Genomic DNA, 22,823 nt, shown 5'->3' on the forward strand with positions numbered 1-22,823 from the left:
GATGCCCAATTTTGCAAATTGCTTGTAAATCACTGGACTGAAAGTAAGAACTTGGTTTGGGAGTAAAACTGTGAGGTTAGTGAACCATTAGATCCAAAAACAACAAAGGTTTAGATGCAATATACGTAACCTATTGAAAAACAGTGAAAAATAGCAACAATTTATACACTGCCTGGTCAAAAAAAAGTTGCATACTCTAATATTTTGTTGAACCGCCTTTAGCTTTTATTACAGCGTGAATTCGTTGTGGCATTGTTTCGACAACCTTATGCAATGTCACAACATTTATTTCCATCCAGAGTTGCATTAAGTTTTGGCCGAGATCTTGTATTGATGATGGGAGAGTCAAACCAATCCGTTAAGTTTTCTCCAGCATATCTCAAAGACTTTCAATGGGGTTAAGGTCAGGACTCTCTGGTGGCCAATTCATGTGTGAAAATGATTCCTCATGCTCCATGAACCATTCTTTCACAATTTGAGCCCATTGAATCTTGGCATTGTCGTCCTGGAATATGCCTGTGCCATCAGGGAAGAAAAAATCCACTGATGAGATAACCTGGTCATTCAGTACATTCAGGTGGTCATCTGACACTTTATTGTCGCATAACATTGCTGAGCCTCGAACTGACCAATAAGCAACCCCAGATCATAACAACAGAGGCTTGTACAGTGGGCACTATGCATGACGGGTGCATCGCTTCATGCGCTTCCCTTCTTACCCTGATGCGCCCATCGCTTTGGAATAGGGTAAATCTGGACTCATCAGACCACATTACCTTTTTCCATTGCTCCACAGTCCAATCTTTATGCTCCCTAGCAAACTGAAGTCATTTTTTCCGATTATACTCACTAACAAGTGGCTTTCTTGTGGCCACACAGCTGTTTAGTCCCAATCCTGCAAGTTCTTGTTGCATTGCGCGTGTGGAAATGCTCTTACTTTCACCATTAAACATAGCTGCAAGTTCTACTGTTGATTTTTTTTATGATGAGACTTCACCAAGTGTTTTAGTGCTCTCCGATCACGATCATTCAAGATTTTTTTCCAACCACATTTCTTTCACAAAGCTGATGGTTCACCACTATCCTTCCAGGTTTTAATAATGCGTTGGACAGTCCTTATCCCAATTCCAATGATTTCAGCAATCTCCTTAGGTGTTTTCTTTGCTAGATGCAGGCCAATAATTTGCCCCTTCTGATACACAGTAACAACTTTTCCATGACCATGGGATACGTCTTCCGACATGGTTGTTTAAGAAACGAGAAGCTACACACTGCATCAGTTAGAGTTAAAAGAACTGTTTCCAGCTGAAACATATTAATCACTGCAATAATGATCCAAACATAGGGTCTTAAGCCTCTGTTATCTGCTTATTTAATTCCAAACAACGACTTTTTTTTTTTTGGCCAGGCAGTGTATATACAGTATATAGTATATAGTATATATATATATATATATATATATATATATATATAAATTTTTTTTTTTTTTTTTTTTTTTTTTTTTTACAAAAATGAAATGTGGGAGTCCTGGGAACCCATTTGACTGATTACTCGAATCTGTGAATTGAATCTTTGATAAGTTCATTGAAATAAACATTTACAACATTAAACATTTTCTTAGCATTTACAGCAAACTCTATAACCTAATTTAAAACATAGCAAAAATAGCAATATTTAAATAAACATGTATACTACTACAAAAATGTAACATAAAATACTGCACAGGGAATTCTGAGAACACTTTAGAGTCGACGACTAAAATGAATCAGTGAATCCTTTTTTTTTTTTTTTTTGGACAAGTTCATTGAAATAAACCATCCAAAAGAACAAATTCTGTAAAAACTCGAAGAAATCTCTATAACCTAAATTTAAAACATAGCCAAAAATAACAATATATAACAAAAAATTGGTTTAACTACAAAAATGAAAAATAAACACTATATAGGGATTTCTGGGAACACTTTGGAGTGAATGTCAGTGATTGTGTGTTGTCAGTAAAGGAAGGTCTTGACAGAGCACACGTGTAAGAACACATCTCTTATGGTCCTCATATCTCAGTTAGCGCACCCAACCTCTGGGGCTCTCACCCTGCTCTACTCTTCACTTTCATGTGTCGTGGGTCCAGGTGTTTACAGATGCTGGTACTCATGTGAATTTGTTCCTGTGAGTCAGCGTGTGTGCCTTGGTAACCTCTGAAAGAGACTGAACTTCCTAATGAGCTGCTTTTATGAGCTGCTAATGCGCATCCATCAGCGTCCATATGTTCCACAAAGCAACCTCTCTCCTCCACCCACACCTCTAAAACACAGCTGCCTTTATTTTACCCCAGTCTCATGCATTTTAATACAAATTCTAAATCTATCCATTCTTCACGAACTTGTGTTTGATAGAGTTCTCCTTCGTGTTTTTTCATGCACAAAACATTTTTGTGTTTCTTAATCCAATTAATTTACCCTTATGACATTTCTTGCATTTGTTTTTTATTTACATTTCTCTCTGAAATACTCCATTCTTATTGGTCAATGTGATATTTGGCAGTCAAATTGACTTTCCTACATTGCAGAACTAGTTTTGTGTCTCTCGTATCACTCCGCAGTTTCTTCTCAGATAATACAATAATTAAAACTTAAAATAATATATTTCATGTCCATGTATTTACTTATTTGGTAAGTATCCATGTTAGTGTGTTAATGTACAGTCAACCGGTCATTATTGCAAAATAACCCCCTTCAGTGTGATACAAGACCCCTTCATGCCGTGCATTTTGCAATAATGACTGACTGTACAATGAGAAAAGTGAAAAACCTAAAAAAACAAATGCTTCATGTGGTAACATCGAAATTGGTTTCATTCAAGTCAAAATATTTCATTCAGTTCACAATAGTTTCAACTTGACTATATTAGGTTACACCAACAATACAAAATATAAATGTGAGATCAAGTAGAAATAGCTCCTTTTTTAAAGTGTACATATCCCTACTTTTTTATTAAATCCACCATATTCTCCAAAAAAGCCTCTTTTACCTCCACTATCAAAACCTTTGTGGTCACTGAAAACCATAAGCAGAATCTAAGCCTCATTTTATATTCAACTTTTTTTAACTTTGCAAATATATAGGGGTCGTGCAGCACAATGGAATATTTTATTCAAATAAGTCTCTGTACACATTTCTCTTCTAAATGAGGGGACCGCTACTAAGCATGTATTCTCCCGTTCGCTCCTTTCTGTAGCCGTAGCTTCCTGATCCTTTGATATTAATCAGACTGAAGTGACCATTCATTGTGCACCGTGATTAAGGACAGCACAGCTCCCTTTCAAATTCCAATATTACTTTCTTTCTCTCTCTCTTTCACCTCTTCATTCTGAGTGCGGTAAAGCCGAGCCGAGCTAAGCAGAAACAGAAGCGCTTAGCCAGCCGTATCTGAGCTGAGTCTCATCTGTATGCGTTATCAGCCATGTCCCCAGGCTCACCTAGCCATGCATTAGAGCTCACGCAAAATATGCAGGTATTACATTGAAAAAAAAAAAGATTTAAATAAAGAGAAAAAGAGAAGACTGTGTACTCGCCTCTAATAACCACAGGGACCTGAGCTGATATGTATTAATGTAAGATACTATATTAAAAAATTATATTTCTTCACTAAAGGGGGAAATACTAAGCTCCTGAGAATGGGCTGATATACAGTATAAAAGCTTTTATTTCTCTGCTCCCAGTCCAAAGCAGACATGTAGCTTTGGTCTGGAGGCTCGGTCTTGTTTTATGGTTCTAACCCTCATTCGTGTCCAGGCCCAGATGGAATCTGCAGACAGACTTTTTTTGCATTTTCTGTGCTGATTTTAGGGGAAAATCTGCGGAATTCTGTGTAATGGATTTATGGTACATATGGTCAATTTTATAAATAAAACAACAACAAAAAAACAAAAAACAGGCAAGAGGTAGGGAAAGTATAGAAATTTGTGAATGACGGGTTTTCCAATTCTGTGGAAATCCACAGAGCTTTCTGCGGAGAGATTTCGTGTGCGCCTACTCATGTCCATTTCAGGTGACCGAACACCAGGCAGTCAAATGTCTACAAGAACATGTATACAATTCCCTCTCTCTCTTTCTCTGTCTCCAAAGTATCTATCTCATTTCTCCAGATGTGTCTGGTTCCTCCAGGTTCTGCTCCATTTAAGGGAACTGCAGAGAATTCAAATGATGCAAGACAATATAGACACTCATAACCTGCTGACACATTTCTATATCCTTCCAGCTGTTTTAAAAGTAGCTATTACTAAAGTTTGAACACATCTACTCAATTTTTATTATTACTATTTTTCACATTTTAGAATGATAGTAAAGTCAGCAAAGCTATGTAATAACACAAATAGAAGTATGGCCCTTATATAGTCACTGAATTTTTTTTTTATATCTTATATTTTAGCTTCTTCAAATTGTGCATCCTTTGCATAGATTACAGCTCTGCACACTCTAGGCATTCCCTCAAGCAACTTCATGAGGTATCCACCCGAGATGCTTTTTAAACAGTACTGAAGGAGTTACTTCATGTATGCTGGATACTTGTTGGCTGATTTTCCTTCACTATCCAGTATAACTCATCCATTAAAAAATATTACATGTAGTTTATAAAGGAATGTAAATGTTTGCACAAACTACATTTGTCTACATAACTACAGTAATTTCAAGAATTTAAACATAAACCTTTAGATCAAAAGTTGTTAAGATGATAAAAAAGACAGACATTCAGCAAAGAGTGTCCAAACTGTTACCTGGAAGTGTAGGTGCCAACAGTACAAAGCTTACTGAATGATGCTGTTTTGAACATTTATCGCTAACCTCATGTGAAAATGTATTAACTACTATGAGCTCTTGTTTCATAAGTATTTATTTGATCCAGCTAATTAACCACCAAATGTCAATCAAGACCGAATGGTAATGATGTGAATGTACAGTTCGGGCTCACCTTTCAGGCGTCCTCCTCTTGCCATTCTCATTGATGTCCATCAAGAGTTCAGACGAGTCGACAGGTGAGGTGGTACTGGTGTCCAGCAAGAGCTGCTCATGTTGGGCTAGATACTGCGCCGGGTTTTGCTTAGCCAGCCGAGCACAGTGCACCAGCTCCCTCTGCAGTAGCGGCAGGTTGGCCTGTAGGGGGAGACAGCGGTCAGGCTGTGCTGAGCAAATGCGCAACTACAAAGTTGTCGACACATCAGTGGCTCTAAACACCGTTTTTTGTTTACTCATTATTATCATTACAGGTTCATTCTTCCGAAATAAATACACTCTTGCGCTGTTTCGAGCAGCACTCTGTTGTGACCTGAAACATGCATTAGTGCCCTGGGCCCTTGATAAGAGCAATCACAGTCAACATGGAAAGTGACATCTTCAAAGCAGATGGTTTTGAGGGGGGAAGCAATGTTCGCTTTCTTTCTCTCTCATTTCCTCTGCGTCTCACTCGTGATTACTAGCTGGCCTGGCTTTCTCCAAAAGCACTTGGAGGCCTCGGCACTTCAAAGACACGCTGAGGAGCATTGTCACGGCAGATGAAAGGTTTTTGTGAATCTCCATCCAGCAACAGTCAGACTATTGCTGCATCTAAACAGTGTAAGGTGTTAGCGGTGGTCTATTTTCTCTCTCTGCGCTTTCTTTCCGTGTCTCTTTGTTTTCTTTCTTTCGTCTGGCCCTGTGACTCTGATCTAAGACTATATAATCAGACATCCTTTCAGCACTGAAATATTCTTCAGTCCGCTCCCACAGTGTGCCATTTCAGTGATGTAATGGCTAAAATTAGGAGCAGTGTGTTGTTTGAATATCAAAAGACAGCAGAACTAAAGCATGCACATTCTTTAAGTGAGGCGAAAAATTGTGCCACTGGCTATGATGCAAAAATAATTTCAAAAAAGCAAAAAAAAAAATTGTATTTTTTAGATTAATTTTAATGATGATAATAGGGATTGTTTAAAAAAGGACCTCCTGGTCGCCAGCTGTATGAGGTAATGCTCTGTTGCTAGTTTACGATAATTACCAGAAGGCAGTGAAATTGCTTTGACCCCCAGTCACCTCAGAATTTCATTAAATGGAGGTCCTCAAAGTTAGTGACAGTTCACATATTGTGGCTGCTCACTGTATAGTGTAGATGTTCAAGACAATTAATGCAAAAAGACTTATCAGTATTTCTTGAACTGAAAAAGCTAGCGCAATCCAATTTACATTGTATGCAACTTTGTCTAAAGAGCGTATGGAGACTGGCCTCATTCATTGATCAAAGTCAACAAACACAAGCAAATTTAATTTATTTGTAAATTATTCATAAAACAGTTCTTACATAAATTTTTATATTCAATTCGATTTGACAATTTACTGTACATATAATGCTTTTACAAACACTGAACACAAAAATTCCTTCTGCTTGTGCTTCATGAATAAGGTCTAATATTTTTAAAATTCCATAAACAAATACTGTACTAGGGTTATGCTTTGTGGTGTGATGTGCTATACTCCATCTAAAACCATTTAAACAGCATTTTTCTAATTCTTTTATCATTTTTATACATTCAGCTTATGACCTTATATTATTTGAGACTATATGGAACATTTTTTTCCTTTTAAAAATGTATGTATCACAGAGCAGGGCCACTTTAAATAAACTACTGAAGGCATATAGTTAAATAAAATGGTGAAAAACTTAAAGATATATTTATTAGACAAATTTAAAAAATGTAAAATCTTGATAAAATGTTGATTAAAAAAGTCCATGCATGGGTTATGCGTCAACTACCATAAATATACAGTACACAATGACTTGACAATTGTACAGAGTGGTTAATTTGGTAATGTCAATGTGCATTCTCCAGCCCTTTGTTCCTGTGTGGTCCATTAGTGCAAAGCTAGTTGGAAACACAAGCCGCAAAGTAGTTTGCCACGTATGTGTAATCCTCACTTCCTCTGCACGGCTAGCATGTGGTGAAGCACCGACTATGTCACGCTGAGTACGTCTCTGAGCAATGAGGCACAGAGCCATAGAGGAACACATGTGCTTACAGGCTTTATGGAGCCTGCTCAACAAAACACCGGCAAAATATTACAAAAATTTATCTGACGAGGAATTCATTTAGAAATCTTAAACAAAAGCCAACAACACAAAGGCATTGGGTCTGGATTACATAAGTAGCATGACACACACTGCCCGTCCTGTAAACACTTCCCCGCAAACCCAACTCTGACGTGAGGGTCGCTAGACGACATTAGCCTAATGAAAAAAACACTTCTAATGCACATTGTTGCAGCTGTGCTTCTGCACACTTATAAAAGCCCCTGTTCCCACAGCCATATGGTATTTGTCATTAAAGGCTCCTTTGAGGGAAACCACTAAAATTAGACAAGAGGGAGAGAGGGAGTGAGAGAGAGAAAAAACACAAGTTGCATCTTTGATACCACACCTCCTGACTGGATGATACAGTAACCATATGGTGCAGAGATGTAAGAGCGAAAGCCGGGGACGTGTCCCTGTATGCTTCTCTGCATCCGTCAGCGGCTGGCGCGAGCCCTAATGGGACCAATTTCTGCAATGCACAGCCGCCCAGGACAAGCAATGGACAAGATGAAATGCCTGAGAACGGCACTCCGTGAGAAAGGGGCCACATTCAGACCACATCAACTGGAGAGACCTCATTCCATCATGTTCTAATGGAGCAAACAACACAGATTTTATCCATCTTCGCTGGTCGCTTATTTCATTATTATGGAAAGGAAGACGGAGAGAGAGAGAGAGAGAGATGGGAAGGGGGGTGGGTGTTAGACAAAGAGGGAGGGTAGTGGCTAGGCTGGTGTGGCGTGTGTAATGGCTGTCATTTATAAGCAGATGAAAATGAATGGTGATCGATTGAGGGTGGAGGGATACCTCAGTCACCATAAGGATCAAAGCTCATGAGAACTGAATCTCTATCAAAGCACTAATGCTACATATGTCAAAAATTTACAAATTCTACATTCAGTCTGCAGGCTACAATCATTTTAATCTCAAACAAGATGATGTGATACAAAAATATGCCATGTATAATTAATGCATAATTCCCTTATTTGAAATAATAAAATGCGGTGGGTGTTTATTTGAACGATCCTTGTTAAGTGCTCCAACATAAACAGGCCCAGAGACACATATTTAACTGTAATGAAATAAGGGCCACAGTGACAAATGGGCAGCAGAGAAGGCAAAGGTCGATATTCTCAGACGACAACAACAGCTCCTCTTACTGTGGTAATGGTTTCAGATGTGCCCTGCCCTCTTCGAAATTTGAGCACCCCTCAGCATGTGTGAATAAATAGAGACTTTGTGCTGTGGAACGGGCCAGTACAACACTGTTATACTGAACAGGGTTATGTGGATCCACATCATATTTCCACATTTAAAACACTACTCCCCCAAAAAAGAAAAGCAGAATTAAAAAATAGTTGCCAGTCAACAGGAAACCCGATGCCTCTCTGCTCATGAGGAAACCATGTATCTATTTAGGCCTTGCCTGTGCTTTAAAAGTTGAGAGCTGGGAGAAATAAGCACATCTGTGCCTCAGTTGTTTAAATGTCTTCCAGATCGCTTTGCTTGTGTAATACCTTCAAAAATGGGATGACAAAAGGTCTGAGAGGGAAGTTGGTCGCTTCTTGTAGTTTGGAGTGGAATTCCTCAATGGTTAAAGTGGAGTTCTGTGGGGAAAGAGGGAAAAAAAAGATGATACATGCAAGAACACATGTGGAAAACATTATGTGATAATATTACTTATTGGAGGCAAAACTATATCCTGCTGGAGATTGAATGATTTGAAGACTTTAATAGGAGGCATATGGACGACTGTGGTGAAAGGCCACGTATGGGGAAGTTTGATCTGGTGGCTTTTACATGTGCAAACCCTGACCGCATCATCATTGCGCTAACAAATACACATGCACACAAACGCATACACAGTTACAGCTCCAGTATTACACCAAACAGCTTGCTGTGAGAGATAAAACATGGCATAAACATCATAACACACACATATCAAGTGCAAAGCACATGAAGACGAAGATATACAGCTTGATCGGTTTAAAAACATTTCTTGTTCGCTTCCGAACTGGCATGTACTGTATCTCACCACCTTTAAACTCAGCACTTCTCTGGCAGTGTAAAAAAAGAAGAAAAAGAAATGACTAATTTCTATCTCCCTTCCTCTCTGCTCTATCATCTTTTAACAGACTGATAGGACGGTGACACTATTTTCAATTTTCTAGGTGTTATTTCCGAGAGAGCTAGTGAGGGAAAGAGAGCGGGGAGTCGTACATTTGAGAAAAAATACACAGCCTTTTTTCCCCCTCATTTCCCAGACCTGAATTTTGTTACATTAGGCTTACATCTGTTCGTCCAGATTGCGGCGGCCTGTTTTGACAGCTAGAAAGCCTCCTGAGCTTTTCTCCAGCATTGGCGGCGCTAATTAAGTGTGTCACTCTTTTCAATAAGGCAGAGTGGGGAGCGAATTAAAGAGAGCCATGGAAGCCAAGGGGACACAAGGAAGCCTCTGCGTGTAGACACAGCAAAAATAAACAAATGCCCGCCGCAAAAAAGAGCTTTCCTTTGGAATGGCTAATTAAAGCAGCCCTCCTCTAATTCAAGCAGCTATTTTGCCATTGTTTATTCCATAACTACATATTAACGAAAATAATGCTGTTACAGCTCATGCTGCACATTTTGTTGGAAATTTTTTTTAACGCGAGTTATGTCCTAGCTACAGATGCGTTTCATTTGATTTATTGTTGTTGGACAAGCCTTTATTTTCCCAACAGCTTTATGATGAAGGCCAAAAAAGATCCTTTTTGGTGGCAAGAAAGCAAAACAAATCCATTTCTACTGTCTGTATGGGGAGCAACTGTTCAGGAGACACAATAATCACTTGTCTCCTGGCAGAGCCAACAATTTTTTTCAATCAAATTTCGAGACATGATACTTAATCCTTTCCTTTTCCAATTAAAATTACAGTGTTTTAATTTGCGATGAAGGTCAATGCACTCAAACGTACAATTAAGGTGGCCAACATTTTAAAATGTTGTCACTAATTCAGTAATAAGAGACTTACCACGAGCCCCAACACCAGCGTGCGCACTCGTTCTCCTATCTCAGGTGAGATGTCGTTGCCGAACTGCTGCAATGTCGTTAGGAAGCGTTTGAGCTTGCTGAGCTGCCTTGCGCCACATGCCGGCGGGAGCTGCTGATTGGCCAGCGAAGAGGAAGAGGAAGATGAAGGTCCATTGCTGAAGCCATTGGGTGGAGATGGAGCTCCATTCAGTGCGGTGGGAGAGTGACTGGTGCCATTCGTTACTGAAAATCAGAAAAGTTATTATTTTTATTTACCAGGAAGGATGCACCACCATTGGGAATTATTTAAAAGAATGTTCCAGGTTCAGTAAAAGTTAAGCTTCAAATGCTTCAACAGCATTTGTGGCATAATGTTAATTTCCACAAACAAATTATGTAGACTTGCCCGCCTTTTGTTTAAAAAAACCAAAAATCATGGTTACAGTAAGGTACTCACAATAGAAGTGAATGGGGCAAAATCCATTGAAATACACATTGTTTTAAAAGTATAGCCACAAGATAACAACAAAACCCTTTAATCCCGGTACTAGATGTAACTTAACACATGGGTATATCTGTTTTGCTTTTATTAGCATGACAACAGTGTGCTTTTGCTTTTAGTTGTACGACAGCACGGTAAAATTGTAAAAAAAGTGTCTTTAAATTAATTTCCTATTTCATTTTTAGGACGCCGTGGCAATATGTCACGAGACCTCTGCATTCTGTTCCATGCTGCTGGGCTCCATCTAGCTATTTTTGAATGCAAAACACATTTTGTAAATGCCCCCTAAGAAACATGTCCAATTAGTTTCAGATGAAACCAGCCTAATCATCCACTATAAATGAATAAACTGACTCGTCATTCAGGCAACCCACCAACTAGTCGATATAGAAAATCTGTAGTTTTGCACATCCCTAATTTTTAACTCAAGTGAATGTATTTAGAGTGAATGATCTAAATCTGAAAGATCTGCATAATACCCCTCAAAATAGGAATATCCCTCAAAACCAAGCAGCAACCGGTGCCTTTGTCAAAAATGACATTGCTGTTCTCTGTGAGGTTGTAACTGACAGCACTTGAACGAGGCTCTTGCGACAGTCGAACATTTGTTTTGAATCAGCCATGGCAGCTTTGAGAAGGAAGCCGTGCGTTCTTGCTTCCATACATCAGACAAATTAAGTCCAGAGGAGTAGAATACATGTGGTCGAGTGTCCCCCATATGAGAAACATACACGGTGAAGGGATGCAGCTTGGAATCAACGTCTCTTTAATGAGATTAGGCTGCGTGATAGCCTTGTTTGCCTGGCGTCCCTCCAACAGAACAGAAACGAGAGCTGCATCTGGTAACAATTACATGGAAGGGAAATCAAAGCGCTTGCTTTGTTAAACCTTCAGAATGTATAATTAGAGCATGCCTTTAAAAAGGCTCCGGATTGCTTTAGACCCAGCTTGCTTTTTGTCTTTTTTTTTCATAAGCGCTAATTGCAGAGTCCAACTGATCTGTTTTTAAGGATGTAACATCAGAGAGAGGAATGTGTTACTGCTGTTGACAGCACACCAATGCTCTATTACACTGACATAATGCTGGGAGGCTGTTACATGGAAGGCTTTGCTAGTGAGCCACTCTAGAAGTCCCCTGAGTTGGCATGTGTTATGCTCTTGGAAGTCTGTGGACATTCTGAAAAATCTACAGGTTAGGGAGAATAGTGCCCAGCAGAAGAACAATAGGAATGTTAGGTATGCTGACTGTAATTAGGAATGGGCAAAACTATATATTTTCCAAATTGACAAGTTGGTCTTAAAGGAATATTCTGGGTTCAATAAAGTTAAGCTCAATTGATGGCATTTGCGGCATAATGTTGATTACTACAAAACATATTTCGACTCGCCCCTCCTTTTTGTTAAAAAAGCAAAAATTGTGATTACATTGAGGCACTAACAATGAAAGTGAATGTGGCCAATTTTTGGAGGGTTTAAAGGCAGAAATGTGAAGCTTATAATTTAATAAAGCACTTACAGTAATTCTTCTGTTAAAACTTGTGTATTATTTAAGCTGTAAAGTTGTTTATATCATCGTTTTATGGTCATTTGAGGATTTTAGTTTTTACAGTATTAGTGGCAACAAAGTTGTAATATTGGATATAAAATTACACAGAAAAGGTAAGCGATTATATCACACTAAAATCATGTTAACATGCATAGCGTTTACATCTTTTTGCTATATTTTTGAAACAGTGAGTATTTTTTAATTTACGGATTGGCCTTGTAACCCAGATATTTAAAGGATAAGAGGCAAGTCGAAATATACGTTTCCAAACGGTATGACTTTCTTTCTCCTGTGCAACACAAAATGAGATGTTAGAGTGTTAGTGTCAGTCACCGTTTACTTTCACATCAGAAAGTCTTCATTTTTGGGTGAACTATGCCTTTAAGGCTGAAAACAGGTGTACATTGTCTTCTCTTGCAGTGTTTTTTAGAGTGTAGATCTAAGTTCGATGTGTACTCACATGTGGTGGGGGTGAAGGAGCTGGTCCGGGGAGCTCCCTGTGTGGTGGGGGGAGGAGGCATGGTGGGCGGAGTTAACCTGGACTGTGTTTTCACATCAGCAGGTGAGTCGGGCATGGTGGAGCGCTTCTCAGTGCGATCTGTAAAGAAAAAGTGGAACAGTTCTTGTGAGACCTCAGTGATATCCCAACAGCTGCCTTTCTGCAGGACCTGAGCTACTGTAACATTTACACTCACATACCTACATACACCATATATGCCTTTAGAGAGTTCATAGATAGTAACAGTGGTCACATTCCAGCTGTCATCACCTTTTCCCTAATGATCAAAGAGACCAACAGAACTCTCATTAAAAACTTCTCAGAAATATAGAGTAACACCGTTAAGATAGCTAGCATATTCATCTGCTGTGTACTGTCTGGCAGTCAACCAATTTTATTCATTATGAAAACTTGTAGTAGCAGCCTAACAGCAATTTGTTTTTTTTGTTTTGTTTTACATTTTCTGTGGAAAATGTGAGTAGTGCTTGTCCATGCAAAAAATGCTTAGGTGCACATTTTATCATTCGCCAGGTGAACATATTAAAGCAATATTCCATGTTCAATACAAGTTAAACTCAGTCGACAGCATTTGTGGAATTATGTTGAATCTAGGTTAGAGTGAGCACTTACAATGAAAGTGAATGGGGCCAATCAGTGCACATTAAAATACTCACTGTTTCAAAAGTATAGACACAAGACTTAAACATATATACAGTATATGTATATATATATATATATATATACATACACACACTACCGTTCAAAGGTTTGGGGTCACTTGACTGAAATGGGTGATACCTCAAGAAGTTGGTTGACAAACTGTCTTGGCAAAATCTAGGCAAAGTGTGGCCACTTTGAAGATGCTAAAATATAACATAGTTTTGATTTATTTTGGATTTTTTTAGTCACAACATAATTCCCATAGTTCCATTTCTATTATTCCATAGTTGTGATGACATTACTATTATTCTAAAATGTGAAAAAAATTAAAAATAAAGAATGAGTAAGTGGCCCTAAACTTTTGAACGGTAGTGTGTGTATATATATATATGAACTTGTATTGAATCCGGAATATTAATTTAAGTCCAATAGCCTAGAAAAGTAAAAGCACAGCTCTCCTCAACAAGCAACACAATTTGAGGTATAATTCATGTCTGTAGCACAAACTGTGAGTTACATGATAAAGCTCAGAGCCTAAGTATGAGCAATAGTAATAGTGATGTTTGCCTTTGCAAAAACCACTAAAACACTTTATTCTTTGATGTGACATTGCCAGCAAGACAGCTATACAACATATTAGATTTATCGAGTATTTAATATCCTTCTGAGGAGTAAAAAGAAGTGAGAAGAGAACCGAAAGGAGCTGGTTGGGAAAAGACAGGAGCCCTGCTGCTATCAGAGTCAAGGGGACACCCAGGACAGCTGTAATAAGGAAAGTCAGGGTACACGTCCAAGACACAGAGCGGCTGCTCAACCGACACACAATGTTCTCACAGCTGGTACAACGTGTACGTGTCTGAATGTAAAAACAGAAAATAGGGATACAGTTCAATGCTGTATCAAGATGTCAAAAATGTACTAGTTGTAGCTGGGTGACATAAGACTACTAAAATGAGATTGTATTATGGTTAGTCTGTTAGATAAGCAGGGGTTTTAAAAGCTCACCGTTAAAGCAGCAAGGACACCGTGACCCCAGTATTAGTAATGACCTTCTGAAGAAAACCCTATCAAGATGTCATGTGCTGTCACATCTATTGTTGTGACCCTGCTCTTGACCTCTGAGTCAATTCTGACTCAGCAACTCTTTAAGCAATTAGAGAAACTTGGGTTCTGGGTTACAGTGAGGCTACAATGGAAGTAAATGGGGCTGCTTTTTGAATGTTAAAATACTCACTTTTTCAAAAGTATAGACATAGGACATAAAGGATATGCATGTAAACACGATTTTAGTGTGACATAATTGCTTACTAACCTTTTCTGTGTAAAGTTATAGCCAATTTTACAACTTTGTTACCATGACGCTGTAATGTCAACAAACCCTAAAACCATAAATGACTGTAAAAATGATGATTTAAACAATTCTACAGCTCAAATAATACATAGGTTTTAACAGAAGAAATAATGGAAGTGCTTTTTAAATTATAAGCTTCACATTTCTGCCTTTAAACCCTTTAAAAATTGGCCACATTCACTTCCATTGTAAGTGCTTCACTGTAACCCAAATTTTTGCTTTTTTTAAAGGTGCAATATGTTACAATTTTCATGTAATATTCGCCTTTTTTTTGCCAATGTGTGAACGGCTTGTAATGCAACTTAAAAAATGAGCCCTTCCCGGACTTCCTAGGTTGCCTTTTAAAGCCTGTAGACTGATTTTCATGTGAAGGGAGCAGGTCGGTTTTGCCGGGAAAATCCAAAGGATGTGACATTTATGTGTGCTCCCGAGAGCCTTCTACTGAATCCCGTCTGCCTAAGTGGGAACGTGATCGTGGTCGAGCGAAAACTAGAGTGAACATCGGCAGGGCATTTGATTCCTGGAGGGACCTTCATTTGGTTTTGGGGATCAAAACCGACCCTGAATTGCCATTCTTCTTATTGGACAGGTAAGCTTACAAAGCATGTGAAATATAGTGCCATATAGTGCCATAAGGATTGATCTGTGTAATTTCAACTAACTTGATCTTACCTGCTAACGCTGACAAATTGCAAGCTACCTTGCTTCGTAACGTTCAAATAATTTCAACGATCTTCTCTTTATACTAAAAGTCAGGTATACAGGATACGTTTAAGCAAATACGCTGGTTCTTGAACATAGTACAACATATGACATACAAAACATACAATAGTGCAACAACAGTGCAGTGCAACAGTAAACTGTCTGGTATAGTTTGGTAGTTTGTAGCTGTATGTGTGTATCAGTATGCTATGTTAGCTGATAAGTAGTTTTAGTTTAGTCTCAAAGTTTGTAGTAAAACAATCATAACTGTTTAATTTTAATTATGCAACCTCATCAGTCAGCATGATGCCAGTGGATCACGTTCAGTCTCTTTGTACATTACGTCATTGTTTTGGCCGATGCTCTCTCACTCGTGTCCCTATGGAGTGTGTGCACAAGCGCGAGCACAAGCAACAGGTAGCTGGCTGCAGTTCACTTAATAGCCACAGGTGTCAATAATAACAAGGGTTTCTGAATCTTACATACTGCACCTTTAAAGAAAAGGAGGGACGAGTCAAAATTAATTTTTGTGGTAATCAACATTATGCCACAAATAAATTCCTTTAACATCTGGATTAAAATCCTGATAATTTAAAACTTATTAGCATATTATAGACTCTGCCACATACTCTATAACCAAAGTCTTCAAGTAGATTATATAACAGTACAATATCTATAATCACTCTCCTCTTTACTAAATATCTATATTCCAAATATTTCTAAAACTAGTTAATGGATAAAGCATTCTAATGGAGAAATACCATTCAGAATGCTTGAGTGTAGCGAGTTTGATTTTGTTGTTGTTTTTTGGGACTCATTTTATCATCTCCTAGGTATAAAATTGTAAGTTTGATTACTTAGAAAAGTACTAGCACACCTCTCTCTACAAGATGCACAATTTGAGGTATGATTTAAGTCCGTCACAAAATCTGTTAAAATCTGTGTTAAAAGTTTAAGATGAGTTATGCACCAAAGTTAAAAAATTTGGTTAAAGGGGTCGCACATTGGACGCGTATTCAGTGAAGGTACACACATAGCCGTTCGCGTCTGTCTGCGGTACCCAGCTATGACTCCGGAGGCTGCTCAAATTTCTGCTGCGCAATGGAGCGCAACTCATATTTTCCATTAAATTCAACCTAAATCTTTAACAAAGGAGATTATTTGTTCGTTCTTGAAGAAGGGAAAAACCTTGGTAACTTTCATGTGTACTGTCTGCCACCTGAACCACATCGATGTGCCCTGTGTTTGATACCTGTGCCATGTACTAGCCGTGACGCGGTGTGGTGCTTCTCATCTGGTGTGCGACAGCCTTAAGAGTTTGTTTATATTTTAGCAATAGTAATAGCAATGCTAGCCTAATTAATAGCAAAAACTACTAATTAATGCTCTCTGGTAAGTACAGGTGCATCTCAATAAATTAGAATGTCATGGAAAAGTTCATTTATTTCAGTAATTCAACCAAATTGTGAAACTCGTGTATTAAATAAATTCAATGCACATAGACTGAAGTAGTTTAAGTCTTTGGTTCTTTTAATTGTGATGATTTTGGCTCACATTTAACAAAAACCCACCAATTCACTATCTCAAAAAATTAGAATATAGTGACATGCCAATCAGCTAATCAACTCAAAACACCTGCAAAGTTTTCCTGAGCCTTCAAAATGGTCTCTCAGTTTGGTTCACTAGGATACACAATCATGGGGAAGACTGCTGATCTGACAGTTGTCCAGAAGACAATCATTGACACCCTTCACAAGGAGGGTAAGCCACAAACATTCATTGCCAAAGAAGCTGGCTGTTCACAGAGTGCTGTGTCCAAGCATGTTAACAGAAAGTTGAGTGGAAGGAAAAAGTGTGGAAGAAAAAGATGCACAACCGAGAGAACCGCAGCCTTATGAGGATTGTCAAGCAAAATCGATTCAAGAATTTGGGTGAACTTCACAAGGAATGGACTGAGGCTGAGGTCAAGGCATCAAGAGCCACCACACACAGACGTGTCAAGGAATTTGGCTACAGTTGTCATATTCCTCTTGTTAAGCCACTCCCGAACCACAGACAACGTCAGAGGCGTCTTACCTGGGCTAAGGAGAAGAAGAACTGGACTGTTGCCCAGTGGTCCAAAGTCCTCTTTTCAGATGAGAGCAAGTTTTGTATTTCATTTGGAAACCAAGGTCCTAGAGTCTGGAGGAAGGGTGGAGAAGCTCATAGCCCAAGTTGCTTGAAGTCCAGTGTTAAGTTTCCACAGTCTGTGATGATTTGGGGTGCAATGTCATCTGCTGGTGTTGGTCCATTGTGTTTTTTGAAAACCAAAGTCACTGCACCCGTTTACCAAGACATTTTGGAGCACTTCATGCTTCCTTCTGCTGACCAGCTTTTTAAAGATGCTGATTTCATTTTCCAGCAGGATTTGGCACCTGCCCACACTGCCAAAAGCACCAAAAGTTGGTTAAATGACCATGGTGTTGGTGTGCTTGACTGGCCAGCAAACTCACCAGACCTGAATTCTCTATGGGGTATTGTCAAGAGGAAAATGAGAAACAAGAGACCAAAAAATGCAGATGAGCTGAAGGCCACTGTCAAAGAAACCTGGGCTTCCATACCACCTCAGCAGTGCCACAAACTGATCACCTCCATGCCACGCTGAATTGAGGCAGTAATTAAAGAAAAAGGAGCCCCTACCAAGTATTGAGTACATATACAGTAAATGAACATACTTTCCAGAAGGCCAACAATTCACTAAAAATGTTTTTTTTATTGGTCTTATGATGTATTCTAATTTGTTGAGATAGTGAATTGGTGGGTTTTTGTTAAATGTGAGCCAAAATCATCACAATTAAAAGTACCAAAGACTTAAACTACTTCAGTCTGTGTGCACTGAATTTATTTAATACACGAGTTTCACAATTTGAGTTGAATTACTGAAATAAATGAACTTTTCCATGACATTCTAATTTATTGAGATGCACCTGTATTTTCAGTGGTGGTCTCAAACTAAAGAAGACCTCAGAGGGCCGAGTATATAGCCCTGGGGGATACCCTCCAAAACTTTCTAAAAAGAAAGGCTTTTTAGACAACCAGAGTCTGACCAAGGAAGCAGAAGAGATAAAGTAGGGTGGGAATTTTAGCTCTGTATGGCTCCCATTCCCTAGGCACTTATGTGGCTGTATGTAAGTACCAGATCCTGAGCATATGTGTCTTTTAGTGGTCGACCGATATATCGCAGAGGCCGATAAATTGGGCAATATTCTGAATTTTTTAATTATCAGCATCGGCCGATACATTTTCCCATTTGGCCGATTTGTTTCTTGAGTGTGCTGAGAATTGCCTGCTTGCATGTGAAGCGACTGAGACATGTAAATGACCAGTCATGGTTTGTTTTGTTGTTATGTGCCATCGTGTTACTGCAATAATAGACCGGTGTGCAACACAGTCTCATTTAAATGGTCTGCATATCACATATGTTTGAGCATATATTAAAGTGCTTACCTGTTTCAATCTACCTCTCTCTCCTCAACAGTTCCTTGTAACATTTAACTGTTGTGTCTTATGATAAAAAGGCAAATATCAATAAAACTAATATCATATACCATCTGCAAATATGCGCATATCTTGTTTAAACAGATTAAATAAACCAACCTCACAGAACTTGAACAGATCCAGCATCCTGTGGAGCGCTCATTTATTTACCTCTAAAGCATGTATTTTAACAGCCTCTCTTATCTAATGATAAAAAGGCAAAGATCAATAAAACTAATATCATAAAGCCTACCATCTGCAAATAATGCGCACATGCCATCCATGGTTGCTGGACTGCTGTGTGTACTGTTATTTCCTTCTTCCTTATATATTAACAATTTCTTCATGTGCAAATAAATTACTAAAATTTGATGACTAAACAAAAATCTTCCATTTTAAATACAATATTATTTTATATTTTAATATTATTATAAGTTAAAGTTTAGTGTGAAATTGAGTAAATATAGTGCTAAATAAGAGTTTATTCATTTTTTAGCAATTTTATGTTTAGGTTATTTACTTTATTAAATTGTGTGATATGTCAGCATTGTATTGGCCTATCGGCCACCCTGCTTTCTGGATATCGGCATCAGCCATTAAAAAACCCATATCGGTCGATCACTAGTGTCTTTGCAGGCTTAATCTAAGCCATACCTGCTCCCCATGCACTCTCAATCCTCTCCCCAATTGATAACAGACCCAAATGGGCAGGCAGTTCCCAGACTAAAAACAAAGCTCAGAATACCTTATACATTATACAGCTACAACGCCATCCAGCTCTGCATGAAAAAAACATATATTTTTTCAGATAAAGAAATGACAGCATAATCAGTGGGAGTCTTACACCTTTGCTGATTAAGCATTTTATATCTACATTGTCAAAAAAAAAAGGACTAAAAAGGATAAAGAATGGTGGCTATGCTGCTAATGTCAATGTGACATTATTATTTCTGTGAAAAGAATTGTCATAAGAAGACTCTGTATTCTGCTTATGATATTCAATCAAGAATACAATTTTTTTTTTTTTTTATCAAAGATTCTCAAGCTGGTGTAAGAGACCTCGATTCAATATTAAAATCTCAGTATGGGGCCAGTTATTACCTTCGAAATGTTAACAACGTGACAAGTCCAGGCACTATAATTCACAAGAGCCACAGCAAGAGACTGAAATTAATAAAATAGCCCAAGCGCTAGTGCACTAGTTATTGTAAAACAAAATGCCTGTCAGATTAATATAATTTGAAAATATCACTCACTGATGTAAAAAGTAAAAATGATATTAATGGTTCAAAACAGATAAGGTCTACTTTTATTCAGCCTTGGTCTCGGGAAACAGCCCAGGGCGATGTACAGATTGTGGTTCTACATGTGTAATTGAGGATTAACATCTGGGTCAATGTTGGGATTGGATTAAGAATCGGGCAAAGAGAAACAATCATAAAGCATCTAAACCTCCTCCTCTCCTTCCCTGTTGGACAGAAATGGATGATAAAGGAAGAGGTTAGGCTGTAATCTGCCAGCACACACACACACACACTAAGTATCTTACCCCTTTGAGACCCAAGATTCAAGGTGAAATATGGGAAAATAGTTTGAATTTGGAACGTCCTCGATTAGGATCTGTCAGCAAAGATGAGCAGGCATGACAAGGTTTGATATTTCCCTCACCGCATTCAGCTATAATATTACAAATCAGACAATTTAAAAGCATTGCATTTCCATAGTGTATGTCATCCTGTGTTCGAGTGAAATAATAATCACCATAATACATCTCACTTTTATGCTAGGCAGGCAGTATGAATTCCATACAAAATAAAATCAACGGCTGTAAGAAATCCAAGCGTAGAAAATAAAGAATAGATAAAATTGTTCTCTACTCTTTATATTAAAATTTTTCTTTATAGACTACAAGTGTGTCTGAATAACAATTACTGTATGTATTACAGACATGGTATGGACATTACAGTGCAGATGTTCATTCAAATTTTTACGTATATATATATATATATATATATATATATATATATATATATATATATATATATATATATATATATATTCTATATATGCCTTTTCAGCAATATATATATATATGTATATATATTTTTAGCCAAGGCAAAATGATTACCAATACAATCATTTTGTACCAGGGCATTAAATCCACCTAAAAGTGGTATAGCGTGCAAATATGTTGTGGAAAAAAAGCAATGCATAACTCAATTCAAATTACTTTCCTCTTGCAGAAAAAGGTGCAATTTTGCATTTTAAACAGGCTCAAACATACTAGAGTGCACATCAATCCTGCCCTGATTTCGCAAAGTTAATCGGTGCAGAGTTAACGTACAGAGTGCATTTTGTTTGGCAGTTACCTTGCCTTTTTTTAAAACGGGAAATTGGCGGACGAGCAGCACAGATATTAGGCGGGCCACCACGGATATTGATGCAGCAAGAGATTTAATGTGGCTCCCAGGAAGGACGATGAAGTGCTTTCCATTTTCCTGTTCGGCAAGGTCTTTTATTGCTTTTCAAAAGAGCTCTCGAGTAATATGGATCGCCATTAAACGGCACGCCAAACTGAGCATTAGAAAGCACCACTCTCTCATCTTGACTCCACGCCTGGTCATTTTTCATGACCCGACAATGGCAGTATATATCTTGTCAGTATGTGTCTGGCTCACCTTCTTGCTATCCTTATATATTTTTCCTTATATCGGCAATATGCATGCATAAACACAGCAGAAGTCAAGGAGGAATCTCAAACTTTCATACTATTTTTACAAGACCACCAAACCAAAAGCAGCAGGACTGGTTAAATGGTTAGTCATGCATGCTGTCAACCTCAGTTTTTTTCTGGGAAGGTGAATCAAAGAGCAGCTTGAGGCCAGCTAGTTAGTGATCCTCCAAGAAGCACTTCTGTTTGATTATATATAGGCCTACAGCATGGCCACTTTTTATGATCCAATGAATTTCAGATGGATAAAATCAAATTATGCACAAATATTTTTTTTTTTCTTGTTTAATACTTTTTTCTGTCACATTACAAAAGCAAAATGGGTTACAAATGCAGTTCCATGTTGACATGACATTTTTTGTAAAAAAACAAATTTGGCAAATTTTGAATGTTTTGTGTGTGGCTAATTTTATTTCAGCAAATTTCATATGCCTTGTTTGCTATATATTGTACATATAAACATAGGTATAATATAAACCATTGGTATGCTGCTATGTACTGTAGATTTCAACATTGATTGAAATCTATGTTTTGGCAGACCTTTCCTCGCTAACGTGATCAGAAAAAACATCTGGTCTCTTGTCCGTATGCTTTTTGATGTGCAATGCTTGGCTTACATATCTGTTACATCACTCACTGCACAGACGGCAATGTTTAGCTCATTCTAGGGTGGTTAATATCTATGTGTACACAAGCTGCACATGATGAAAAGAAGGTCAGAAATAATATAGTTCATTTTCTTGTTGCGTATTAGAATCCCTGTAGGATGTTTCTTAAAACTCTCCCCACATGCAAATGTGTTATGAATTTAATATCAGGATCTCACCGGTGCATCTTAGTTTTTGTGTCATTGTGAGATGCTAAAGCTGAAACTTGATTCATCCTCCTACACAGATAGAGTTGCATATTCACTTAGTGAGTTAGTTTAGGAGAACCTTTGTGAAATCTATCTGCTGTGATAATTCAGCATTATGACCGAACGATTTCAGACTATTTCTGAAATGCCTGTGGTAATTCAGAAACCCACACAGTTATGTGATTGCAGGAAGTTCAGCTTGCTGAAAAGACCAAAATGGCTGGTCACCAGCATACATTGTGTTTTGGATGATGGTCCCCAACATGGGATGCTGGTGTGCAGTGAAAGTGAATAGTGACTGAGACAATAGTGACATTCAGCCTAACATCTCTTTTTTGTATTCCATGCAAGAAAAA

General features: G+C 38.2%; 1 protein-coding gene across 3 annotated transcripts in view; it reads right to left on the minus strand.

Annotated features, from left to right (window-relative positions):
- runx1t1 (RUNX1 partner transcriptional co-repressor 1) overlaps positions 1–22,823 on the minus strand; it is a 77,942-nt gene that overhangs the window by 18,298 nt on the left and 36,821 nt on the right. For all 3 annotated transcript variants that reach the window (XM_051663072.1, XM_051663071.1, XM_051663073.1), the window contains exons 2-5: positions 12,613–12,750; positions 10,106–10,347; positions 8,613–8,702; positions 4,966–5,147 (exon numbers count right to left, since the gene is read on the minus strand). In XM_051663072.1, coding sequence (XP_051519032.1) covers positions 4,966–5,147; positions 8,613–8,702; positions 10,106–10,347; positions 12,613–12,750 — 652 coding nt within the window. The remainder of the gene's footprint in view (positions 1–4,965; positions 5,148–8,612; positions 8,703–10,105; positions 10,348–12,612; positions 12,751–22,823) is intronic.

This window comes from Myxocyprinus asiaticus, chromosome 30 (genome assembly GCF_019703515.2).
Source record: "Myxocyprinus asiaticus isolate MX2 ecotype Aquarium Trade chromosome 30, UBuf_Myxa_2, whole genome shotgun sequence".
NCBI classification, from domain to species: Eukaryota; Metazoa; Chordata; class Actinopteri; order Cypriniformes; family Catostomidae; genus Myxocyprinus; species Myxocyprinus asiaticus.